General features: G+C 40.8%; 1 protein-coding gene across 4 annotated transcripts in view; it reads right to left on the reverse strand.

Annotated features, from left to right (window-relative positions):
- LOC148025130 (embryonic stem cell-specific 5-hydroxymethylcytosine-binding protein) overlaps positions 1–24,963 on the reverse strand; it is a 134,484-nt gene that overhangs the window by 91,014 nt on the left and 18,507 nt on the right. For all 4 annotated transcript variants that reach the window (XM_087694853.1, XM_087694849.1, XM_087694851.1 and 1 more), the window contains exons 3-4: positions 11,699–11,784; positions 4,277–4,389 (exon numbers count right to left, since the gene is read on the reverse strand). In XM_087694853.1, coding sequence (XP_087550979.1) covers positions 4,277–4,389; positions 11,699–11,784 — 199 coding nt within the window. The remainder of the gene's footprint in view (positions 1–4,276; positions 4,390–11,698; positions 11,785–24,963) is intronic.

Raw genomic sequence — 24,963 nt, forward strand, 5'->3', positions numbered from 1 at the left:
TTATTTTTCTTCTTCTTCTTTCACCGCTACAAGATAGCCCTTCTAAGACCTCTTTCTAGCATGACAAAACTTCTCAGTATGTCCGATCTTTTTGTAGAAGTCACAAATTAACTAGTCCCTTTTGCCTTTGTTCCTCTTACTGACATACAACACAAGGTTATACAAGGCTTCAAAAAAGTCTATCAGAAAATTGAGAATAGAAGGACTGGTGAGGCTTGTCCTTTTGCTCCTGATGGTCTTCTTATTTTTCTTCTTTTTCTTTCACCGTTACAAGATAGCCCTTCTCAGACCTCTTTTTGGCATGACAGATCTTCTCAATATGTCCAATCTTTTTGTAGAAGTCACAAATTCACTGGTCTCTTTTGCCTTTGTTCCTATTGCTGACATACAACAGTTGTCCATCTTTTGTAGTTTCTTATTTTCCTTTAATATTCTTTTTTTCTTCTAACAAAGAGGCCTTAATATCAACCAATTTAGGGTTTGGCATGTTGATTAAGGTGGTTGAGACATTGTCATAATTTGGAGGTAAACTTTTTAACAAGACACCAATACATATATCTTCATCCATTTTCAAATTTATTCCTGCAAGCTAAGTTAGAAAATGATGGGATTTTCAAGCTTGAGGTTGAAAAAGCTATGGTGATCATATGGGGAAGCCTTTGAGTGGAAGAGAGCTTAGGTATGGGTCTTCAGTTGCCCTATGGTAATCATCAAGATCGCGACCTACACGCAGCACAACAGCAGTACGAACAACAACACGCACAGATCAGCCAGCGAGCTCCAATTTCTGCAATACTAGCCTCCAGAGTGCTCAATGTTGAGGTTTAAGGTGATAGAAAGTTGCCTCCTGAGTAGAGCAAGAGAGCCATAAAAGGAAGTTTAGTGAGATATGCCGTTTGAGGTTTGAGAGATATGAAAGCTCCAAGCAGGGTAGATGTAGGCTGAGCTATCGTTGCTAGGAAGGAAAAAGTGTAGATGAAGTTGGAAATGAAGTCATCCACTTGGACTGAGCTGGATAGAGATGAAGAGGAGCTCAGAGAAGAGATTTTAGAGCCGAGCATGCTCACCATGGCTCTAATACCATGTTAAAATGCATGGATCTAGAGCATGGCTATGGTGGATGATAGATGTGAACAAGACTCATGAAGGCATAGGCATGACAACTGTTTATTACACAAGTGAATTAGATTCCAAGATTAAGACTTGGACTCATAAAGACAATCTTGTGTATGTAGACAATGACATAAGCACTTGAGTGAAAGGACAAAAGTACTATGACATTGTATTCAAAATAAAAGGCAAGTACAATGCTTTATAGCTTTAGGATAGGTAGCACTTTCCACCACTGTGCTTATGGGATTGAGCAAGCCTACATATCCTTAGCCCAACTACTCCATACAAAGGGGCTACACTAGGTGTGATTGCCTAATTTTCAACATGCATCACTCCAATCATGCTAGAGACCACGTCTGAAAGTCCACCTTGTCATCTAACCCAACCTACCACCCTCTCGAATCATGTGATGTGGTTTTCTATCTCGTTGATGAAAAGTCCAAAGAGTATAGGGAAAAGGGAACTTCCCTGTGTCGCTCAAATGGTGCTACAAACCATGTCTGAAAGTCCGCTTGGTCATCTAACCCAACCTACCACCCTCTCATATAGTGTAAAGATGCCCCGAATCATGTCCGATGGGATCCCTAGTGTCTACAGCCTCTATAGTAGTCTATCTTGTGGAGTTGTATCCAATGCAGATGTGGTTAAGTGTAGAGAATCCCCATCTAAATCCAACCTGTCCTACTATCCTCAATCTCTCTCTTTCTACATAGGCGCTCAACTCTACCCCCATATAGATATAATGTTAAGCATGATCCACTTATTTGGAAAGCCTTCCACTAGAGCCATGTTGAACATAAAAGCAAGGAGGAAGATTGAAAGCAACAAGTATCATAGTGAGAAGGAAGCAAGAACAAAGCAACCCTCTCTGTATCCAAGAGCAATGATCTTACACCGAGTACAAGTGACCACACAAACGGGGAATGGCACATATATGATTATCTAGAAAGAAACGCGTTATCACAACAAACGCAAAGGTAGAACCAATGTGGAGGAAATTTGCTTCAAATTGGTGAGTTTGCATTGGAGCAAACTTTCTAGATACCATTTGGCTATTGTGGGACCAAGAAAGGCTAATTTGTGGCATTTCTAAAGTGAAGGATGTTCTCACTCCTCGAGGTACAATAATCAATCATGACTTTCCCTCAACCTTAAACAGTGTACGCCTTGGACAATCACTATACGCCTTGATTTGATTCAGATTATATTGAGCCATTTCAGCACAATCCTTGTTAAAATGTAAACATAGATTACAAGATTGAAGCATTTTCCACAACATAACGAATTCTTCTCTTTATGATATGCAAGAAAAAAAATGCACGATATTTTACCTAGGCTCATCGGCCATTCTCTAGCATCGAAGACTGACCTATCTATGTTTTTCTCAAAGCATCTAGAAACGAAAAGGTTGACTGGACAAATAAATGAACTATAGAGAATATGCTTTGTGAGTACACCTCCCATCCTCAATTTCAATGGAAATATTTATCTTCCACAAATTGAAGACTAAGGCACATGGCCACCACATATAGCCCATTCATGTTGATCTATGATTATGAGCTAAAACTACCAACTGTTGTTGGATGCAAAGGAGTGAAAAAACAAAATGCAATCCATAGCTTATTTCTTGCAAATATGCATTGATGATAACTATTGCAAAGGAAAGCATAATACAGCCAAGATCCAGCTACATTCTATGAAAATCAGCTTCATGCTCCTTAAGAGCTCCAATAAAGCATGTGCCTTTGCCTTCAAGATTGAAAGACTCTTATATAATGAACATTGAAAAGTAAGCAACAATGCCCCTAGTGAGATTTACTGATGGATACCCAAGTTCATATTGTGTTCCGTATGTAATTTGAAAAGACACTTGGAACAAGGTGAACAAATTGTAATGATCGACAAAGTCCCACGCCTAAAGGATTTTGTTCACTACATTTTGCTAGAACCGAAATGCCCTTGAGTATAGGATTACATGATTCCAAAAGAGACTGTTTATCTCTGATATTGGTTAAATCGGATAGTTGCCTTGAGATGAGCAACATGGGAGTCAGTTCACTTGCAAAAGAGTCACTTCCTTGACTTTGTTCCTTAGGATATTAATAAGGATAGAAGTCATTCATAAGGGAGGCAATGTTACATCCTTGAATATCCAAGCTCGGTGTTTGTAATGTTGATAAACACCACTAATCATCAGGTCACTATGTGTGAATGCGCCCTAAATCTTGGGGCAAATAAGAGATCTTAGAGTTCGAATGCACCATAATGCTAGGGTGGTTAAGAAGTACTATAAAAGGGCTCAAGAGTCATTTGTGCCACATCTTGTTTAAGCACTACACTTCGAACTCTAGACCCAAGGCGACTCCATCCACACACTAGGATGGTGTGGATTGATGGTTTGCAATATGATGTCCTAGAATCATAAGTGGGCCTATTTTGGCTCTATCGAAGGGAGGTGTGTAAGATGAGCATCCTTTTGTGCTTCTTTCTATGCATGTATGGCTTCTGTCATGACATGTGTACACATTGGATCTATGTGCAAATTCACCAATCCTATCTTGACTCCAAAGGTAAAAAAGGACTACATTGATAAGCAACCATTCAAGAACTGATTCCATGAAGAAAATTTGTTCATGTAGCCTAGGCTCAGGCTAGGGGCAAATCATAAAATCCAAATGTTTCCTATTTGTTGTTACTCCATCCTAGAAAACATGAAAAGAAACCAAAAGCTCAATTTGTGACCCTTTTTCCTTTTATAACGTGTGGGTTGATCGACTTATTGGATTCCCGTTGAAGCCATACCTACAAAAGGAAAAGCTTTGGGATGTCTTTCCATCTAATTTGGTAGGGAATTTCACCATCGCTCATTATGCAGTAAAACACTATGGTAGGTTTCAAATTTCCCACTCCTGATAAGACATCAGTTTGAAATAAGACCCCACATTCGGGAGATGTTTTGTCAAGTTGCAGTAAATATTTAATGCATGAAGATGATGGAATAGATTGTGCCACCAGCCTTTTGACCATATATTAAAAATGAGACAAGAAGTGAAACATCAACATTACAAGCTCCAAACGCAAACATCACTAGAGACAAAGTACAGAGAAAACACCGAATGACACAATTCCTTTTTTGACCAGTTCAGGTATTAAGATAGCCCACCTTGAGCATCAGTCCAGCAATCAAATAAAGCAGCAAACACAAGTGGTCGTTCATCCTTGAAGTGGATATAGTATGGCTGCTTCTTTGCCCCATCTTTTTTCCATTCGTAAAAGCTGTGAGAAATCATTCATTCAATAGCCTTTCATTGGATTGAACCATAGACATTTGAGGATAAAATCTCTGATAAAGAGCTCTAATTCATAATGAAGCACACAAAACATGTTACCTCACGGCCATCTTCTCTAGGAAACAACTTTGTTCGAAAGATGTTGAAGCTAAATGCACACATGACTTTGCCACTTTAGATGAATCAAAGAGAGAGTATGCAAAGATTTCCTTTTAGGACACAAAGACAAAGCTGTGGTTGTTTGATATTCTAGTCACCCTGATGTTGATGTATGGAGTTTCCTTTTGGCAATCAAACCTACATAATGGATGTAGAAAGGTGAAGAGACCACAGGTCATGATGCTTGCCAGAATCATATGCAGCAAAACATGCAGCACCACGTGAGATAGTAAGAGTGAACTTAGTGGCTTCGGACAAAGATAAGCTCTACAATAGCACTTTCTGCAGCTACTATTAGAAGATGGTGTCATGATCAGTCTGGAATACCTGGATGTACACATGCATTTAAGTTATTGTAATACAGTCCAGCTCTATTAGTCAATGTTGACATCAAATGATTGTATGATAGACCAGCCATATCAATCAATGGTGATAGGCAAGGCTCTCCCCCCCTACCTGGGGCAATGCCTGGGGAAAAAAAATCACTCTGCATGAGATCAGAGTGAAAATATAAGTGTGCCTTGACACCACTGATGTCCATGCTCTTTGTGCTAGCTTTTAGAAAGGAACTTTGTGTTTGTGCATAAGCCAATACTTGCTGACAGCTCCATGACCCTAGGTTTTGATTCCGAAGCCCAAGGTATCCTTTATGTAGTATTCTAAGTTGCATAACCCAAACCTAGCAAGCTCTAAGACCCCTTGGAAAGAAAGAGAGGTCCAAACCAAAACATGTCAATAATGACAGCACTAGTGAACTTTAAGAAGGCTATTGTGGTCTTGATCAAAGAACCTTGCATTTTGGATCTGAATGATCTTGTATGACTGCATAGGCACTATACAAGCTAATGCTGGGAGAAAAGGCTGTGATGCTTCAATCCAAGAATGCTTGGTTTTTCAGGATTAAATTATCATTTTGAATCCCATCATGGCCATTTTGTCACACCTACATCGCTCCTACTGAGATTGATGCTTGCATTTTATGCATAGTACTAGTTTCCACATTCTGTTTTCATGACTAGTAAATCTTAGAGCATGTGAACTATGATTTGAGTGACTGCCTTCCCAATCACCTATGCAACCTTAATGTGAAACTATAATCTGCTATTTTGTGGAATACTTGCCCACAACATGGTTTTCACATCTGATGGGGTCTAATTAGTACCATCTGATACTAGTACAGTATTCATTGGACTAAAAAATCTTGGGCATATCTCCAATGCTACCCCTAATGAAAAAAAAAATGTTTATATAATTTTCAGTCCTATACTTAATGTTGAGACTCAAAATAATACACGCCAAATATTTAGAGTGCTTACACTAGCAAGTTTACATATAGAGAGCTTGAGGGTAGAGAGGATCAAGAGCTTAAGAGCAGAGGTATGGCGAAGGAGAGCGTGAGGGAGTAGGGGGTAGAGAGTTTGAGAAGAGAGAGTTTGAGAGTAAAGAGGTTGAAAGAGGTTGAAAGAGGTTGAAAGTTGGGCTTGAAATTTGAATTTGAAATTAGAGAGGGAGAGCATACATATTACCTTAGGGGCCCCAAGGGGGCCACAGCTTTTTTTTTTTTTTTGTTGGGGGGGGGGGGGGTGGGTGTGGGTGGGGGTTGGGCAAGAGAAAGAAAAAGATGTATTTATCTCTCTAGTAGGCCAAAACGGCCTATGAGACAAAGAAATGAGTACATAATAGTAGCATGTGGTGAGATAGCTCTCAAGCTAATACTGAAAAACTCTGTAAAAACATGCTGGCTCACTGAAGTTGCCTCTGTTTTTTGTCTTGCTCCTTAAAAGCTTCTCTCTATATCCCCGGATCTCCAATAAGAACAGTCCTAGGCATCTCTGATACTTGTACTCCACCACCCTGTGGAGAGGCTCAAACCCCTCTTGAAAAAGGCAATGAAATCTCCCTTTGATCTCATAATATATAGTACATCTACAATTAAAGTGCTCCTCAAACTCAATCTCCTAGTGGCATTACTAGCAAATGAGTGCCTCAAACGCATGTATATCATCCTGTCTCAATCTTGAGCCGGTGTAATGATGTCTATATCTGTCCAATAGCACTGTGTATCCCATGGGAGAGGTGGACATCCATGTATGTTGGCTTGACAATGAATCCCTCTGTCCATATATATAGGAAATGATATTGATTCTCTACCATCTTCATACCAAGAGACTCTAAGGGATGCATCCATGTACGATCTGCATCAATTTTCACAATATCTGCCGTAATAACTTGATTCCGCTCTGTACGCATTAGGTTTAAGTATGGGCAATCCAAGCTGTGCTGGAGCGGTGGAAGTGCATCCATCTCTAATCCATGTGTCCTGAACCATGACTGCATCTCCACATACCAGCAATGTGTATCCCCACTCTCTGCCAACCATTTGGAGGAAGTCAATGCCAATCACAGATATCTATGTCTAGGGAGCTCCCATATTTTTTGTAAGCAAGTCACGACTTGCAATAATGCATCTGTGATACAAGTGCTGCTCCAATCTTTGCTCTAATAATCCCATAAGGTACCAATGGTTTGCTTTGTATCATGCGAGCTCGGAGCAATCATCACTAGTAGCCTCTCAATACTCTTCCAAGTCATTTTGCAAAGACCTAGTCCCCATATTGGGGTTCCGTATAGCAAGGTTGGAGTAACCAATGTACAAAATAGTGATAATTTAGTCTGGGGATCTTGGAATTGAGCATATGTACATTTTCCCTGAAGTGCTCCGAGTGCCGCATAACCTCTATCCAACCTAGCAGCTGCTGCATCTCACAATGAAAATGTAGATCCTTAAATGTGACTCCCAAATATACATAGGATCTAGCATACTCAGCCATATCCTCGCCAAGCATAAATTGTTATCTTGCTCGGGTCACCCAAGCCTGTGTGGTATTAAACACCATCACGCTCTTCTTCTTAAGTTTCATTGTTAATCCTTTATCCATGCAAAAAGCTTGCAATATATCCATGTATCTCTCCAAGCTCTCAAGGGAATCCGCGATCAATACCACATCATCCACATAGAACAAGATGGGCATTAATATGCTAGCCAAGCTCGCACCATGTCCTCCTAATCTATCCACATATTTTAAGAGAGTAGGCAAAAGTGGGCGTCGCTACTTCACCTTGATGGTACTATCCATCATATCAAAAAGCCCTCTTGGAGCATAAATCCTTATTGTGAGTGACTCGTAAAAGGCATAAGTCCCCCACTATAAATATTCTCAAGTGCCAATATTCTATCGTCGTTGCATGAGGCTGGCTTGGGGCGCATCATCAAATGCTATGCCAAAATCCACATGGTAATAAATTCTCTTCCCATGTGCCCTACCTTCCTCTATAATAGCTCTGAGGGTCAATATATGATTGAGGATAGTGAACTCTCTCCTAAAGTTTGCTTACCCCTGTGCTCTATACCCATGTCTCAGCCCGTGTGCTAAGCTCATGCTCTAAAAGACAGCCATACATCTTAGCCACATAGAGACCATAGCAGCCAAAAATGTCAAAAACGTTTAGAATTGAAATGTCAAAAACGTGTTTCATAAGTTCCTTTCAAGAGAAGGTAAAAAACTTGGGTTTTTTTATAGGGATTTTTTATAGTTTTAACTAGGGAAAGAGGTTTTAAACCTCTATGAAACTTGCTCTTAAACAAAGAAAGGCTGATTGGGCTTGCGTGACAATATATGAGAGTCAATTGAGAATAATACGTTACATATCTATGATCCATTATTGACTTATGTCAAAGTTAGCAAGCTATACTATGGTTCACACCACAAACATTATGATTCATACATATCACACAAAGAAAATTGAATGATTTGTGTCTTTCCATTCTACAATCTACGAATCGCATCTATCACCACCCCTCTAATATCTAGTGCTGTGATCGGGGTGCCCAACTCCCTTTCTTGAAATATCTCCCATACCCTCTTACTATCTCGCCCCAAAAACAACTCGTATATCTCTGCCTCCAGGTAGCGAACTATGCTCCTTTCTTTCTTCGTGCTAGGTGTCGAAAGATCAATCAAGCTTGCCTATGTGTAGTATCTCCGGTAGCTATCTCATGCTTTAACTTTGTTCATGTCTTACAACACTTGTCATCATACCAACTATTTTGTGGAGTAGTACTTTGTGGCAAGGTTGAGTTCATCCAAAGAGCAATATGGGTCCATAGAAAACAATCCATCATATACTGCAATTCTATATACATGAGCCATCTCCTACAAAAACTAGTATCTAGGATATCTAGAAACTAGAGTGACGAGTGAGCTCTGCGTGCAACCTCTTCTTCTCATTGTAAAAGTCAAATATGCATGATCCATTGCTAAAACAATAGATCTACCTCAAAGGGTAAAGTCAATGATATTTGTCAATAAAGAAGTTGATCCCATCAAATAGTTTTTTGTATTTGATTCCCCCTTGGGATTCCAACATGTGAGCCCTCCTAAACCTGGCCATTGTAGCATGCTGTTAAAAATGGCTATCATGTGTGCACTCCCCAATGCAATGAAATGTCTACCATCCTCTGTTATCTCCCCTATCACATCATGATCTTTACATGCTTGTATCCTTTAGGGCAATCTCTCAATATGGCACCATGCATGTCATACATCACTATCTAGGCAGTACCTGTGCGTGCATTAAAATCTCCGGCTAGCAACATATCTCCAACATAGGCAAACTATAAAGTATCCTCATACAATGGCATGTAAGGGGACTCCTTTAATGCATCTCCTAATGGTGCATACCTAGAACTAGCTAGTCGAAAGTAGCAAACTACTATGTATAACTCTCAAAGTCCATCTCCACATACTTAGATCCATGAGTATTGTGCCTCAATATCTCTTTATATGGCATGTACTCAATCACGAAGCACCTCTTTGAACAATATAGCTACTCCTCCAAACCCTCTAGCCTCCCTCCCCGTTGTGTGTTGGTGCATCTCAATATACATGACGATATCTACATCTATATCCTCGTACCTCTGGTAAATGTCTACCCTTGCATTGGTGCATCTCAATATACATGACGATATCTACATTTCTAAAAGTGTCCTTAAAATAGCCAATATCCTTGCCATCCACGGTGATGTTGCAATCTCATCATCCTTGCCTCTTTCACTTCATGCGATGGCTGGTCTTTGGCAAATCTGGCAAACTAGAAATGCTTTTATATTTGATTCGGCCTCATGCATCCATGGCCATGTGGATCAAGTGAGAGGCTTGCTTTTATGGAAAATTTCTTCCATGATTTCAGCTGGCCTCGTAATTGGAGAGGTGGCTGCCCCGTGCATGGATACTATTCACTACACCCTCTTGACACAATTGTTCATGTGGTTTTACTGCTTGATAATTTTTAGAGAGTTTCTACTCATGTAGTAGGATGTTCTGATAGCTTGATGGTTTCATGTGAGTTGTTATCATTCTGCTTAGTTGTCCTGAAGGCCTGATGTAAATATTTCCATACATTAATATACAATTATTCATGAAGAAAAAAGGACTAGGGATGTGTACATGTGTTGTGAGAGAGGAAGCCTAAACATCATCATCAACTATCCCAAAAGTAACCCCAAAGGTCACAAAAACGCACTTCAAAACAGTTGGACAGTTTGGATCAGATGCCATCAGACATGATTGGACGTGTCATACTGGACGGGACGAATCAGACTATAATCCATCCATCCATCCATTGGACATGGACAAGTAGGGCCCAAATGGGCAGTTCTTAAACCCAACTTCATGCCTCGGGCACAAGGATTCCCTTATGAATGCTTTAGGTACAAGATTCTTAAAATACTCATGAAGTGGACTATTTGAACCAAGAGAAGAGTCATTAACCTTTTAAAGGCTCGTAGGCTTAGGCTGCATTGGTGGTCAGTCTTTGCTGAGAGACACTTCTCATGGTACACAAATTGATTCATGGATAGAAAGGGCATCCACAGATATTTGATAGAAAGGGCATCCACAGATATTTGGCACATTCAAGCAAGTATATTTCATAGCATTGGTCTCCAACAATTTTCGTGAAGTTGAAGAGAAAGGTACAGGTGTGAGAGGGTGGTATTAGTGCATATACTTTCACTGCCAAATCATCCTAGGCATGTGTTAAGAGGGAGCTTCTCACTAAAGTTTGGCGTAACCTGCCATCTGTTGTTGGAGATCTCTGTTGAGGATAAGTGCTTGATTGGTGAAGGGGCCATCGGGTCTCTTTCAGCAAGGTGGACAACTTCTAAGTTCTAATGGCATGACGGCACTTCAAAGTTCACCTAGGGAGTGTTCAAGAGGAGGCAGCCAGTGCCCTGAGCATGAAAAAATTTCTACCTCAGTACTTTGTTTTGTCTTTTGTTAGAAATTCTGAACTGATGATGTCATGAGTCTAGCTTTTACCACATTTGGTGGCTTCCAGCATAATCTACTTCTTCAGAATTGTGTGGCAACTGATCCTCACATAGGTTTGAAGGTCATCAAGCTCTTTTTAAAACTCTTGACCTATACTAGGTGATAAGGGTGGTGGATGAAAGGAACATTGAAAATCCTAATATGTTAACTACAAGCATGGCTCAAAAAGCAGCACTGTCAAAATGTGGCAGTGGACCAGTGGAACAAGTCACCTATGGGGCTCAATAAAAGTTGATAGCAGTAGCTCTTAAGTCACTTATAGCTCATTCAATATATTCACACACACACACACACACACAATTTGCTTTGTATACAGGTTTCTTTTCTCCATGGCTCATGTTCAAAGGTTTCTGTAAAACACAGTGCTATGTATATATGAAGGGGGTGAACTTTTCACTTTTCCTACTAAAATAGAAATGGTTGGGCAAGTAACATCCAAAGAGAGGAAGCAACAGACAAGCTACCATAAACATGAATGACAAAACAAGCTTCAAAGTGAAAACAAACATGCATCATAAACAATCTACCAGTCACTGCATGAATAGTGCAATATCCTAGAGCCGTACAATATATTCATTACATAAATGATGCATCTCATATGACGATGACTCTTAAATATGTATTTCACACGAAACGCCCATTTACGGATACACAAAGTTTCATTTGTGCATCACTTTGCAAATGATGAATTAGCTAGCAACATAAACAAATGTCATAAATATTACAACATCAGAGGAAACGTACCCTTCAACAGCAACAAGGCATCGGCTTTTTGGCAGAAGCCTACGGAAAGAGGCTTTTTCCTGAACAGACTCTGATCGAGCATTGAACTACAAAAGGACAACTTACAGATTGAACTATGGTTATTCTGAGCCAACATATAATATGCATCAGCATTAACAGGTTGAACCAACTTTTAAGTCATAAGCATGCATGACAATAAGGCTCTTTAAAGAAGAGAAAAGTTGCCTTTAACTGGTTCCCATAAAGATAGCTCATCCATCTGACTAACGCTTCAAAAGATATAGCTTAAAACCTACTTAGAGTTTGGGCACATGGCAACTGCCATGTAGCATTTTACACCGGCCAATCAATCAAACAAAACTGGAAGATTATGGTGAGGTACTGCAAGAGAATCACTAGCTCAATACTTTTTTTGCAAAAAGGAGGTGTGGCTAGGCATATTACTCCGCACCAAAAACAATGAAGTACAAATGCTCAAAAGTCTAGGTGGGGCTGTCTACAAATCAGAAACAAGTCAAATTTACAAGCTTCTCAAGGCAGTCTAGGGAGGATGTTCTATCACTTCCAAGCTTTAGTCACTGCACAAGGGCCCACAAACATTGAGCATCGCTAGCATTTTCACTTAGGACATTTCAAGTATAATCCTCTTCATGAGCTATCATGACAATAGATGGTGAATAGCCTGTCAAAAGATGATGTACCAACAAGACAGTAGGGTTTGAGGGGAGGAACACGGAGGGAACTCGGCAGACATGGAGAAGAGAAGAGAAAAGAGAAGAAACTCTGATGAATGGAATGACGAAGACCTGAATCATGGAGTGAATGTGATACAAGGGAACAGGGGTGCTGAGACTGGAGAGAAGAGGTAACGGACTGAACGAACCAGCCATAGTGAATGAATGAGAGAGTGTCCTATAAATAGGCACAGTCAATCTAGGATGGCGCCCCTTTTTGGGGCTACAAACCCTAAACGCAAAACGCAAAAACACAAACTGTGCGTGAAGGGTTTCTCAACACCCCCTCTCAGGCCCAAAAAGGAGAACAAGAGAAGAGTGAGGTGGAGATGCAATGCTACATGTTGAAGAATGCTCATGCAGCAGGTGCCACTTGGACAGTGTCCCTCGTGGGAAAATTGTTCACTTGCCCAAGCACCCTAGTACAAAGATGATGAAAACATGCAATACATAGGAGGAATGTCGGACTATATGCCCATACTCGATCTCCGGAGGTGGCTCCATGTTGACCAAGGGACAAAGAAGATCGACCCTGTAATCTCAGAATACCACCTGAAATTAAACCCTTTGAAGATAGTCAAGAGACTAGATGAGCTGTAGAACCCGAAACTCAACCTCAGGAGAGAAGCCACTAGCTCCGTGACTCCATGCTGGAAGGAATACAAAGGCCTAGTCACCAAGTCACTGCTGGAGACCCAAGGGCCTCGATCTAGATAGATTCTCTAGATCCTGGGTATGAGTAGAGGAAATGATTGCTCAAAGGAGAGCCATTCCTCGAAAGTGAAAGGTGGGGGTGTGTGAAGAACTTCATGGCACATAGGGTTCCTCTCTGAATCGGAAGGAGTAGAAGTAGAACCCTCCTCTAAAGCTGAAGAAGAACTAGAAGCCCCCTTTGAAGGCGAAGTAAGAAAATCCCCCTCTGAATCCCAATCTGAGAGAGAAAGGGAATCCAACTACTCATGGCTCATGGACTGCAAAGCAACTGATGATGAAGGAAGTGCCGCCAGGTGTGCCAAAAAAGGTATCTGGGGCATGGAAGAAGAAACCGGAAAGCACCCAAAAATGACCTCTCGAATCTGAGTGGAAGAGGGTGGGAAAGGAGGAGGCTCAAGATGAGCCAAGGATGGGGAACAATCACGGGCTCTTAGGAGAGTGGACAGTGGAGGAGATGTGGGCCGCGGAAGCCACTGTACTCGGAAGTGGGTGGGGGAAACCTCTGCGCAATGTGGTGGTCTCCAGGAGGGCTTATTGCCTCAAAAGGTCTTAGAGCCTCCGTGTGCTCGAAAGGACTTAGTGCGCGTCGATTGCGGCTTATTGCCTTGAGCATAATACTCTGATAACCGATGCAGAACGATCTTTGTGGCCCTGAAAAAAGAGGTGGCACAAGGAGTGCCTGGTGGAAGACACATATACTCTGGAGAGGTGGGGAGCAATGGTCGAAGTCGACAGTCTTCGGTGGGATGACCGTTCATGCTACAGTAGTAGCACCTAGTAGAAGGGCAATCTATCGGTGGATATGCCATGGTACCAATGTGCCAAACTGGAGAAGGAAGGGTGGGTGGGAGGAAGGATATCTCCCAATGCACAGTAGAAATGATAGAGAAATCAAATGTTGATGCCGAACCCACCACCAGTCTTTGTCTTCTCTGATGAAGAGGATCTTTGTGGGCAAACGCAGCCAAGGAAGGCTGGATCTAATGCAAATGACAATGCAAGAGAGAGAAAGACTAAAAACGCAGATGAGGAAAGAAAGACTAAAAACGCAGATGAGGAAAAAAAGACTAAAAACGCAGGCTGCAGGAGAGAGAAAACAGCAAATGCAAGCTGCAAGAGACAGAAAGAAAAACCAGCAGTAGCAGTTAGCATGCTAAAATCAGTTTTAAACAATGTGTGATAGGCTGGAAACAGGCACCAGACTCTTGTAGACAGCAATGGCCAGCTTGGACTGCGATGTCCTCCACGTTTGGGGTGTGGGCAACAAGTTGAAATACCTGAAATCTGCAAAAACGAGATTGTTTTCTAAATGGAGAGTGATCAACAACAGTCGCTCTGCTGTAAATAGCTGCAAACTGTGGATGGAAGACTCGAAACAGGCACCAGGTTGTAGACGACAGCAAGGGCCAACTGAGACTGATTAAAAATGTAAACTCACATTGAAATTTTTTATGAATCGATTCAATATTTGATCGAAGATTAATCTAATACAATGATATAAATCTTCTCTTTATCCCCTCTCTCTATCTATACATGTGTGTGTGTGTGTGTGTGGTGCGTGTGTGTGTGTGTGTATGTGTGCGCGCGCGCGCTTGCTTTCAACCATTAATAGGCATATTGCATAAGTTGCACGGGCATTAATGGTTGAAAAGAATATGCCAAAATATTTTTGGTCTAAACCTGTTTATATTACTATCGATATAATGAACAAAACTCCTACAGTTGCAGTTCATGAGATGATCCCCAAAGAATGCTTTACAGGCAAAAAGCCCCATGTGTCACACTTGAAAGTGTTTGGTTGTATTGTATATATTCATGTGTCAAATAAGCTGCGAAAGAAGCTTAATTCAAAGGCTGAAAAATGTATTTGTATTGGATATTCTTTTGAATAGAAAGGATATTGTTGGTATAACCCTATCACAAGTGAGTTCAAAGTGAGCAAGGATGTTATTTGTTATGAGCTGAGCAATTGGTATGCATCTAGTTGTAATACATTTGATGATCATCATCATCATCATGATAGTTATGTGCAGAAAGACACACAAGAATCACGTAGTCTTAGTAGACCAAAAACATCATCTGCTATTGCATCAACAGTTCCTTGGTCTAGGATACTAAAGAGCAGCCCCACATCTTCAGGTGCATCTACAAGTGTTGCACGTAAAGATAGAGAAAAGAATAAAGTGTCAAATGGTAATGATGCATCTGCTAGTCATTTGGGGTTTCATGGACATTCCAATGGTTCAAAGAGTTTGAATGATAATCTTGGTATTCCTTCAATCAAGACACTAGGTGTACAAAGAGCACATGGTAATGTAAAGGCTCCATTGAGTAATCCAGTGATACACGGGTCTAGTAGAGTTAGATATCCTATTAAAAGATTTGGTTTTAAAGATTATACAGCTCACTATTATACTTATATGGTAAAGGTGATTGAGGATATTAAGCCCACTTATTTTGAGATTGCTATTGGTCATACCCACTGGGATGCAACAATGGATGAGGAGATGGCTGCATTAGAAACCAATAAAACTTGGAATCTAGTACCATGGCCAAAGGGCAAAAAAGCTATTGGCTATAAGTAGGTCTACAAAATTAAGCATAATACAAATGATTCTATTAGAAAGTATAAGGCTAGGTTGATTGCAAAAGGCTATACTCAAATATAAGGCATAGATTATGAAGAGACATTCAATCCAGTTGCTAGGATGGCAATTGTTAGATATGTGATTGCTTTGGCAGCAACCAAAGGTTGGAGTTTGTAGCAAATGGATGTCAAGAATGCCATCCTGCGTGGTGAATTGCAAGAAAATGTGTATATGAAGCAACCAGTAAGTTATGAGGATTTAGAGTATCCCACATATATGTGCAAATTAAAGAAGGCGCTCTATGGACTAAAGCAAGCACCTAGAGCATCGTTTGATAAGATTGAAGCCTATCTTGTCAACATTGGCTTTTTATGTTTCTGATAATAATTTTGCTCACTTTACGTGAGAAAGGAAGATGCAAGCTTAGTCCACATAGTCATCTATGTGGATGACTTGATTATTACAGGTAACATTGATAGTGGGATTGCTGAATTCAAGGACCTCTTGAAAAAGTAAGGACCTGAGGCAGAGGCATCGAGTGGTAAGGACCTGAGGCAAAGGCATCAATATCCAACCATCCATCGCATAATATTGTACATTCATATTTTACTCATGTCTTCTTAAAGGGCTCCAATTAAGCCTCTATGGATGATTTTTCCTTCCGAAGCTCGCATGTGTGTAATGCACCTGCAGATGGATTTTTCCATTCACACCCTATGCGGCTCACTATCCTAATTGTCTTCTTCCATTGATGTGTAATGGCCGTACTAAAAGTGATAGCACACCAAATAAATAAGTGTGTGAGTTATCTAGTTGTCTCCACAATTGCTTTCCTCTCAAATCTTGCATGGACACTTGCATGATGTAAGGAGTCTCTTTGCCTACTACCACTATAAGAGGGGTCCTTTTTACACTTGGACATGATACGAATATGAATGCATTTTTTTTTAATGAGCCACTCACACCTCCAATTTGGCTAGCACCACTAGGCCCACTAGCCTCTCCTTGCTTCACTTGTGCTTCATTAGCTCGATGTGGTGTTGGATGAGAGAATTCATCCTCTTCTAGCTCAATGCCCATACGCTTTCAATACCAAAGATGGAGACTTACTATTACTTCCGCCGGCATATTTGCACAATGCCCGATGTCTTTGTCGAAAACACACGTCAAAAAGTCTTCCACATACATTATGCTCCCCAACTTCTCCAATCCACAATTGTTACACCAATACTTCTTCGATCCACCGGAGCCCTTGTATCCCTTGATTGGAGTGACATGCCTCCAAATTGGATCCAGCGCCATGATTAGGTAATGGGAAATTGAAACTTAGAAAGAGAATAAGTAATGAAAACTTAAAAGAAGATTGGAGGAGGAGGAGGAGGAGGGATGGAACTGTGAGAGTGCGCTGCAAAAGAGGGAATACGAACATGGAGGGAGAGAGAGAGAAAGCAGAAAATAAGGAAGAGAAATCAGCACTGACTGAAATGAATGCTGAATCCAAACGGGAAGGCGGAAGGAGACTAATCAGTCCCTGCACACAGCCCACAGCGTCAGTGAGGGCACCAGATCAGGCTGATGATGATGGCAGCACCACCACGGGGGAGAAGGAGTGTCGGAATCTGCAAGAAGACAAGTGATCAAGTGGGGAGGGGGGCTGCCTATAAATAGGCAAAAGGACAAACCCTAACCCTAACCCTAAAATGGGCGCAAACCCTAAAAATGCCTTAAAATGGACACCCCACATCAGTGGCCAAAAAAGTGGCCGGGCAGCCAGTGGCTGCCCACTAAAAGAGGCCAAAAAGAAATACACATCCTAAGACAGCCAGTCAAGAGTGACTAGCCTCCCCCATCATAACATATGACAGACATGTCAGAGCTCCTAATGTCCTCATCTGACTCTGACTGAGGCTCACAGGCAGGAGATGACAAGGCATGACAAACATGACTGCTAACAGGAACTTGGAAGAATAATAAAGAAAAAGAAGGATGGAATAAGAAGAAGAAAAGAAGGAACTTGAAAGGATAAGAACTTAGGAGGAAGGAAAAAGAAAAAGAAGGAAAGAAATAAGGAGCCTAGGAGGAGGAGGAGGAGGAGGAGAGAGGGAGGCCGGAGAGAGAGCTGCAACAGATAGAGCACTAGGGCGTAGGAGACGAACATGCCGAAAACCAAGCAAAAATGTGAAACGAGGCCCGTTTTTTCTCTCAATAACCCATTGCCCATTTTCCGACAAGACGTCGAAATAGCATTTTCCCAATCCCGTTTCGGGCCAAAACGGTCGTTCCATTTTGACACTCCCAAAATGCCATTTTGGGATACTATGATTCAAAGAATGAGACAACGTAAAGAAGACACTTGAACATTGTGTTCAATGAATTGCGTGAGTATAGGTTGGTTATCAATGACAAGAAAAGCGTTCTTTTTGCATGAAATTCACTTTTTGGGGCATATTGTATCAGCTAATGGTATTTACATGGGCCCTGCAAAGATTGAGGCAATACCATCATAGCCACGTTTGAGAAATGTGTATAAGATCCACAACTTCTTGGGTTTATGTTCTTACTACAAGAAGTATGTACGCAAATTTGCTAAAATTATATCTCCATTGCATGCCTTGCAAAAGAGGAATGTGCCATTTAGATAGATAACAATGGAATTTTCAGCATTTGAAAAGTTGAAAGAAAGGGTGACTTCAAATCATGTGCTTGTGTCTCCCAATCTAAGGAAGTCATTCGTGGTTCAATGTGATGCATGTGGTAACAGCATTGGGGTTCTTCTTATGCAAGATGGCCGTGTTATGGCTTATGAGAGCTGAATTCTTCATGGTGCAGAAAAGAATTTGCAGGTCTATGAGAAAGAGCTCTTAGCGGCAATTCATACACTGCCTACGTGGAAACATTATTTGTTGGGGGATGATTTTAGTGCAGACAAACCATTAGACTTTGAGGTACTTTCTGACACAGACAAAGTTGATAGAGAAGCATATGAGATGGGCAAATTTTCTCTCTAAGTTCCATTTTCAAATTGTACATATTGATGGTAAAAGAAATGTTGTGGCTAATGCACTGTCACGTAAGGCACAAGTTTCAGCCATCAGCATGGTTTATCAAATCGAGTTAAATGCCATAAAAAAGCAATATGTTGTTGATTCAAACTTTGCTAATGTTTATGATCAGCTTTGCAATGCCTAGAGGCATGAGCACTTTGTGCTAAGAGATGGATTTCTGATGATGCATGGATGACTGTGTATCACAAAGCAGTTAAGGCCCAGAGTTATCACTGAAAGTCATGCTCCTCCGCATGCAGGACTTAGAGATATTGATGCCACATGTAAGGCAGTGGAGCATTATTCTTATTGGCTATCCTTGAGGCATTATGTAGAGCAGTTTGTTAGGATATGCATCGTATGTCAAAAGGTAAAGCATGATAGGCAAAAGATGTCAGGTTTGTTGTAGCCCTTGCCTATTCCAGATAGACCTTGGCAAAGCATTACAATGGATTTTATTTTTGAGCTTTCTAAGATACCTACAAGGAATGATCTTCCTAGGATAATTGTGTATCATAAAGCAGTTAAGGCCAAGAGTTATCACTAAAAGTCGTGCTTCTCCGTACGCAAGACACAAAGATATTAATGCCACAAGCAAGGCAATGGAGCATTACTTTTATTGACTAGCTTTCAGGCATGATGTAGAGCAGTTTGTTAGGATATACATCCCATCTCAGAAGGTAAAGCATGATAGCCAAAAGATGCCAAGTTTGTTGCAGCCCTTGCCTATTCCAGATAGACCTTGGTGAAGCATTGCAATGGATTTTATTTTTGAGCTTCTAGGATGGACTATCATTTGCAAGTTTAGTAAACAAGCTCTTTTCATTCTAGTGAGAAAGAAAATAAAAGTTGATCATATGGCACATCTTTAAGTATCACGGTATGCCAAAGTCCATCGTCAATGAGATTGAGACCCTCGGATGACCAATTTATTTTGAAAGGGGTTGTTTGAGAATATGGGTACCACGTTGAAATTCTCGTCATCCTTCCATCCACAAATAGATGGTTAGTCTGAGGAAGCAAATTCCACAGTATTAGATCTTTTGAGAGGATACATTTCAGACCACAAGATACAGTGGGAGCAATATTTACCCTTGGTTGAGTTTACCTACAATAACACAATGCATAGTTCCGCGAGCAAAGCTCCATTTGAAGTGGTTGAGGGTGGCAAGAAGGTACCACCTATCTTATAAACTAAGGATAAGATCTTTGAGGTTGATCATTATGTGGAAAACTTGGATGCAGCCTATGCAAAGATAAAGTATGCACTTCAAAGATCACAAGAAAAGCAAAAGAGGGCAGCCAATCATCATAGACGTGCTTTGCCATTTGCTGAAGGCGATTATGTATTGCTACATTTTGAAAAGGCAAGGCTGAAAAAGATGAAAGGAAGAGAGAGACTATATCCGAAGTTGAATATCAGATACTACGGGTCCTTCCAGATGTTAGAAAAGATCAGCCATATAGCATTGAAATTATCTCCATATTGGCAAATACACAATGTCTTTCAGTTAGAACCAACTTCAGTTCGAACTCAATAGGTTTAGCAGAGTAGGGATTTGGAGTATTAACTTGATGCTCAAGGGGGAGGCAGCACTTCTACTCCTCCAGTTGTGGATAGCTCTCATATGTAGTGGATCTCGGATATATTCAGCATGCATCCAAGGTACTGTGCTGACAATATGTTTGTCATAGGGTCACTACTCAGTGTACTAGTCATTGTGAAATGTATACAAATGAGTTGAGTTTCACCCGGACACTGAAACTATACTTTTGCATCAATTCATGATCAGTTTCGTATAAACTTTTGCCTCAATTTTAAGATCAAATTCTGATCGGTTTCAATTTATTTTTTTGATCGGTTTGAGAACCATTTATGGTCACTTTGGGATCAGTTTTGCATCAATTGTTAGTCAGTTTTTGCAATCAGTCTATGATTAGTTTGAGCTCACATTTGCAACAGTTTGTGATCAGTTCTCAAATTAGTAAGTGATCAGTTCATGATCAAATTAAGCTCAGATTTCAACGGTTTACAGCTGGTTCATGGACAGCAGCATGTTACTAAATGCCTTTGAGAGTTTCAGTCACGGTTTATGATGAAAATATACTTTACTATGGTTCTAAAGTTAGAATAGTTGAGAAACATGAGTTATGGATGCGTCCAATGGGTTTCTAGCAACAGTTTTGGATTGTTTTTCAGATTTATATCATGATAATGGTTGTTGGACATTTTCAGTAAGATTTGGGGCATGTGGCATGGTTAGACAACAATGGCCAATGTTGTGACGATGATGCCTTATGGCAATTCTAGTACAGTATGTTTTTCCTTTGGCACAATGCAGTGCAATCAAGGATGATTGCAAGGATTTCAACGGGGAGATCTATCATAAGAACGTGAAATTTTGAGATGCTTTAATCTTGCTGCTAAGATTTGATTCAATTATTAATCAAATGTGCAAGGTTCCTTAAGCACATGTGATGCACATGGTAGTTTATTTCATAGTAATACGCCAAGGACCTCAAGGATACAGTGGGTGTCAAAGGCAAAAGTTGTGATCAGTTATGCCAACTGGGTTTTGGTGGTCAATTGGTATCAAATTTAGCCCTACAACAATTGTTTAGCCAATAAGTGTCAGTGGTAACACTAGGGACTAGCATTAATTAATGAAATAATGCCAGTCTAGGATCAACACAGATTCGGGATCATTCCAAGTTGCAAATGGCCTAGCCAATTTAATTATGGATGGTCACATTTATTTTTTGGCAAGGTCACAAAGCTGAAATTAATTTTCAGAATTATTAAATTCTGAAAAATGGGTTTAGAAGGCTATGACTTGGCAAAAATGCCATGCAAGACTAAAAAACGTTTTTGGGGGCTAGGTCTTAGTCATTAAGTTAGTTTGCAGCTTGGAGAGAAGGGGGGGGGGGGGGGAGCTACTAGTCCATTTTCTGATCAGAGAACAACTATTTTTTGCAAGAGACAGCCTATCAAGAGATCTCAACAGGAAGGGGACATCAAGGAGACACCTTCTAGGGGCTAGTAATAGCATTGCTAACCAAGTGATAGCATTTTAAAGGTCTGTCACGGGGACATGAAATTTTGAGATGCTTTAATCTTGCCGATAACATTTGATTAAGTTATTAATCACATGTGCAAGGTTGTTTAAGCACATGTGATGCACATGGCAATTATTTCATAGTAACAAGGTAAGGACCCCAAGGATACAATGGGTGTCAAAGGCAAAAGTTGTGGTAAGTTATGCCGACTGGGTTTTGGTGGTCAGTTGGTATCAGATATGACCCTTCGACAATTGTTTAGCCAATAAATGTCAGTGGTAACACTAGGGACTAGTATTGCGAATCTAAGAGACAACAGAGGTTGGAGACCACTCCAAGTAGCAAATGGCCTAGCTAATTAAATTATGGATGGGTACATTTAATTTTAGACAAGGTCAAAAGGATTTAAATTAATTTTCAAAATTATTTATTTTAAAAAATTAATTTAATGGTTGGATAACACTGGAAAATGGATTTAGAAGGCTACAACTTGGTAAAAATACCCATGCAAGGCTGAAAAACGTTTCTAGGGATTGGATCTTAGCCATTTAGTTAGTTTACACCTTAGGGGGAAGAGAGAGAGGGCGGGTTGCTGATCCCTTTCTTGATCAGAGAATAGCAATTTATTGCAGCAGACAGCCATCAAGAGATCTCAACAAGGAGGAGAAAGCAAGGAGATACCTTTCAAGGGCTGGCAACAACATTATTAGTTAGGTTACAACATTTTGGAGGTATTTGGCAGTAGGTGACTGCATTAAATGCAAACAGCAACAGGCACAATTAAGGGTTTTCTTGCGAAGAAAATCAAATTTATCTCTCATCTTGGCTCTCTCACCTTCTCCAAACCATTCCTAGGAGATCTCAACATTTCACAACCGTTGTGAGCATATCTCAGCCACATTTGTTTGGACAGCAAGAGGATTTCTACTATAAACCCTAATTTTTTGCAGAAATTAGGGTTTGACAATCATCTCCGGACCCGTGGCAATAGAAGAAGGCATCGTACATTGAATTTAGAACCTGAAATTTGTGTAATTGTCAAGGAATTCTGATGCCAAACCATTCATTGTAAATTGGAGCGGCATTTGACCAATTTGTAGTTCCAATTGTGCAAGTCCTAGGTGAAAAGTCAAGGGGCAAATGGCCCTAATTGCTTGCTAATTGTTATTACAGCAAGGGGCTTTTGAAACAGCAAAGGAGATTATAGAATCTCAACTTTTACTCATTCCATTAGCAATCAAAGTTAAAGAAATATTGAAAGGGGCACCAATTTTGGGGCCAACCGAGTATCTATTGTCCAAGATTGTTAAGGTAATGTGTGCATTTCAGCTTATGCTCAATTATTAAGTGTTGCAATTAAGTACTTGATCAAATTTTACCACCCTATCCTAGAAGGAAGGCTCGTTTCAGAATCAATCACTATATATATACAATGGCACCATAGCATATCAAGCAAGACATCACAATCCTCAAGTGCAATAATAAAGAACTCTTTGTTGTCCACATCTCATTGCTGTCCATCACAGTTACCTTCCAACATAACTGAGATATACGCAATCCCCATACAGTATTAGCTTTAGTAACCAGCCATTGATGATCTTTAATCAGAAGATGATACACCTGGTTAGCTGAGGCCTTTTCCAAATTCAGCCGGCTTGCAAGGTCTCAGTCCTGCCAAGGACGATTCGAAGCAAGGGCAGGAAAGGGTTGTCTGCTCTAGAGCACCATCAAAAGCTGTCCCCATAAATCACGGTATCCACGAGGGATCCTGAAAAGCCTCTTGGCTGTACAAAACGATATCAACATATTGCGACTGGCAAGGGTGGCATTTGCAAAACTGAAGTCAAGCCCAAACGTGCCATGCGGTTAAATTTTGGTCTGAGCTCATGTTTGCCTTCCCAAGAAAGTAATCGCGAGGCTGCCAACAATTCCAGTTGAAAAGAGTTAGTAGCTAAGCAATCCTTCGCTGGATGCCACTAAGCCTTCTGGAGAACCAATTTCTAGGAACATACCAAATGAGCAAGCAGGGATGATGAAGGACTAGAAAACCGAGAGTCTACATTGAGAACATGCCACCAGGAGCTCCGAATTCGGGTATTACTATGCACAAGCCCGTGATCCTCAAGAAAATAACGGGCGACGGGTGATGATCCAAGCACATGGCACGAAAAAGAGACCAACGGAGTGCCAACATATGAGTTTCGGCGTCCAAAATAGCCCCACCACCCATGCGTTTGGGGGTACATGCATGTGACCAAGAAATCCATGAAATGCCTGCCTGCAACAAGGAGTCCTTCCATAGCATGAAACGAATGTACTGAGTAAGAGCATTCAATATAGTAGTAGTCCAAGGCAGCAATGGCAAGAAATATGTGAGCATTGGCAACATAATTGTCTGAACCACTTTGAGGCGAACATGGAAGGGCCAAGCCTATGACTTCCAATACAGAAACTTAGCTGCCAATTTCTATGAAATCCACTCTAGTAGTTGCTTTGGCCGAACATCAACACCCAAAGGGTACCCAAGATGCCTGACAATGGAACCACGGGGAACAACCATTCCCTGTCAGTCCAATGACTGCAAATCTGACTCTGTGCAACTCAGCATGGCTGATTTCAAAGCATTGATATGAAGACCAAAAGCATGACCAAAGAGAGTCCAAACATCTAATGCTTTGCGAAGATTATCCTTGTCTGCACGCAAAATCATAAAGCTGTCATCAGCCAAGGATTGACTAATGAAGTGCTGTCCAAAAGGAAGAGAAAATCCAGCCAACTAAGTAGAAGCTGCCATATGAGATAACATCGAAAGAACCGGATGAGAAGTGTCTCTCTCTCTCTCTCTCTCTCTCTCTCTCTCTCTCTCTCTCTCTCTCGTACTGTTCTTTCCAGACAGCTGTACTGTCATACAAATGATTGTAACTCATGGTCTCATAGGTCATCTTGGCCCTTTGCAGATGTCAATATATCATTTCATTTCATTTCTCTCTCTCATGTGATGACCTGCTCACCTGCACACCATGATGTTGGGCCTTCATAACCTGCTCATGATGATGCTGGACCTCTCATGACGACCTTGACCAGCAGGTGACATGCTCTTAGATTTGTGAATGACCTGCGTGAGATGA

Source organism: Lygodium microphyllum, chromosome 15 (assembly GCF_053477565.2).
Source record: "Lygodium microphyllum isolate KBCC chromosome 15, Lygodium_microphyllum_v1.1.10, whole genome shotgun sequence".
Taxonomy (NCBI): domain Eukaryota; kingdom Viridiplantae; phylum Streptophyta; class Polypodiopsida; order Schizaeales; family Lygodiaceae; genus Lygodium; species Lygodium microphyllum.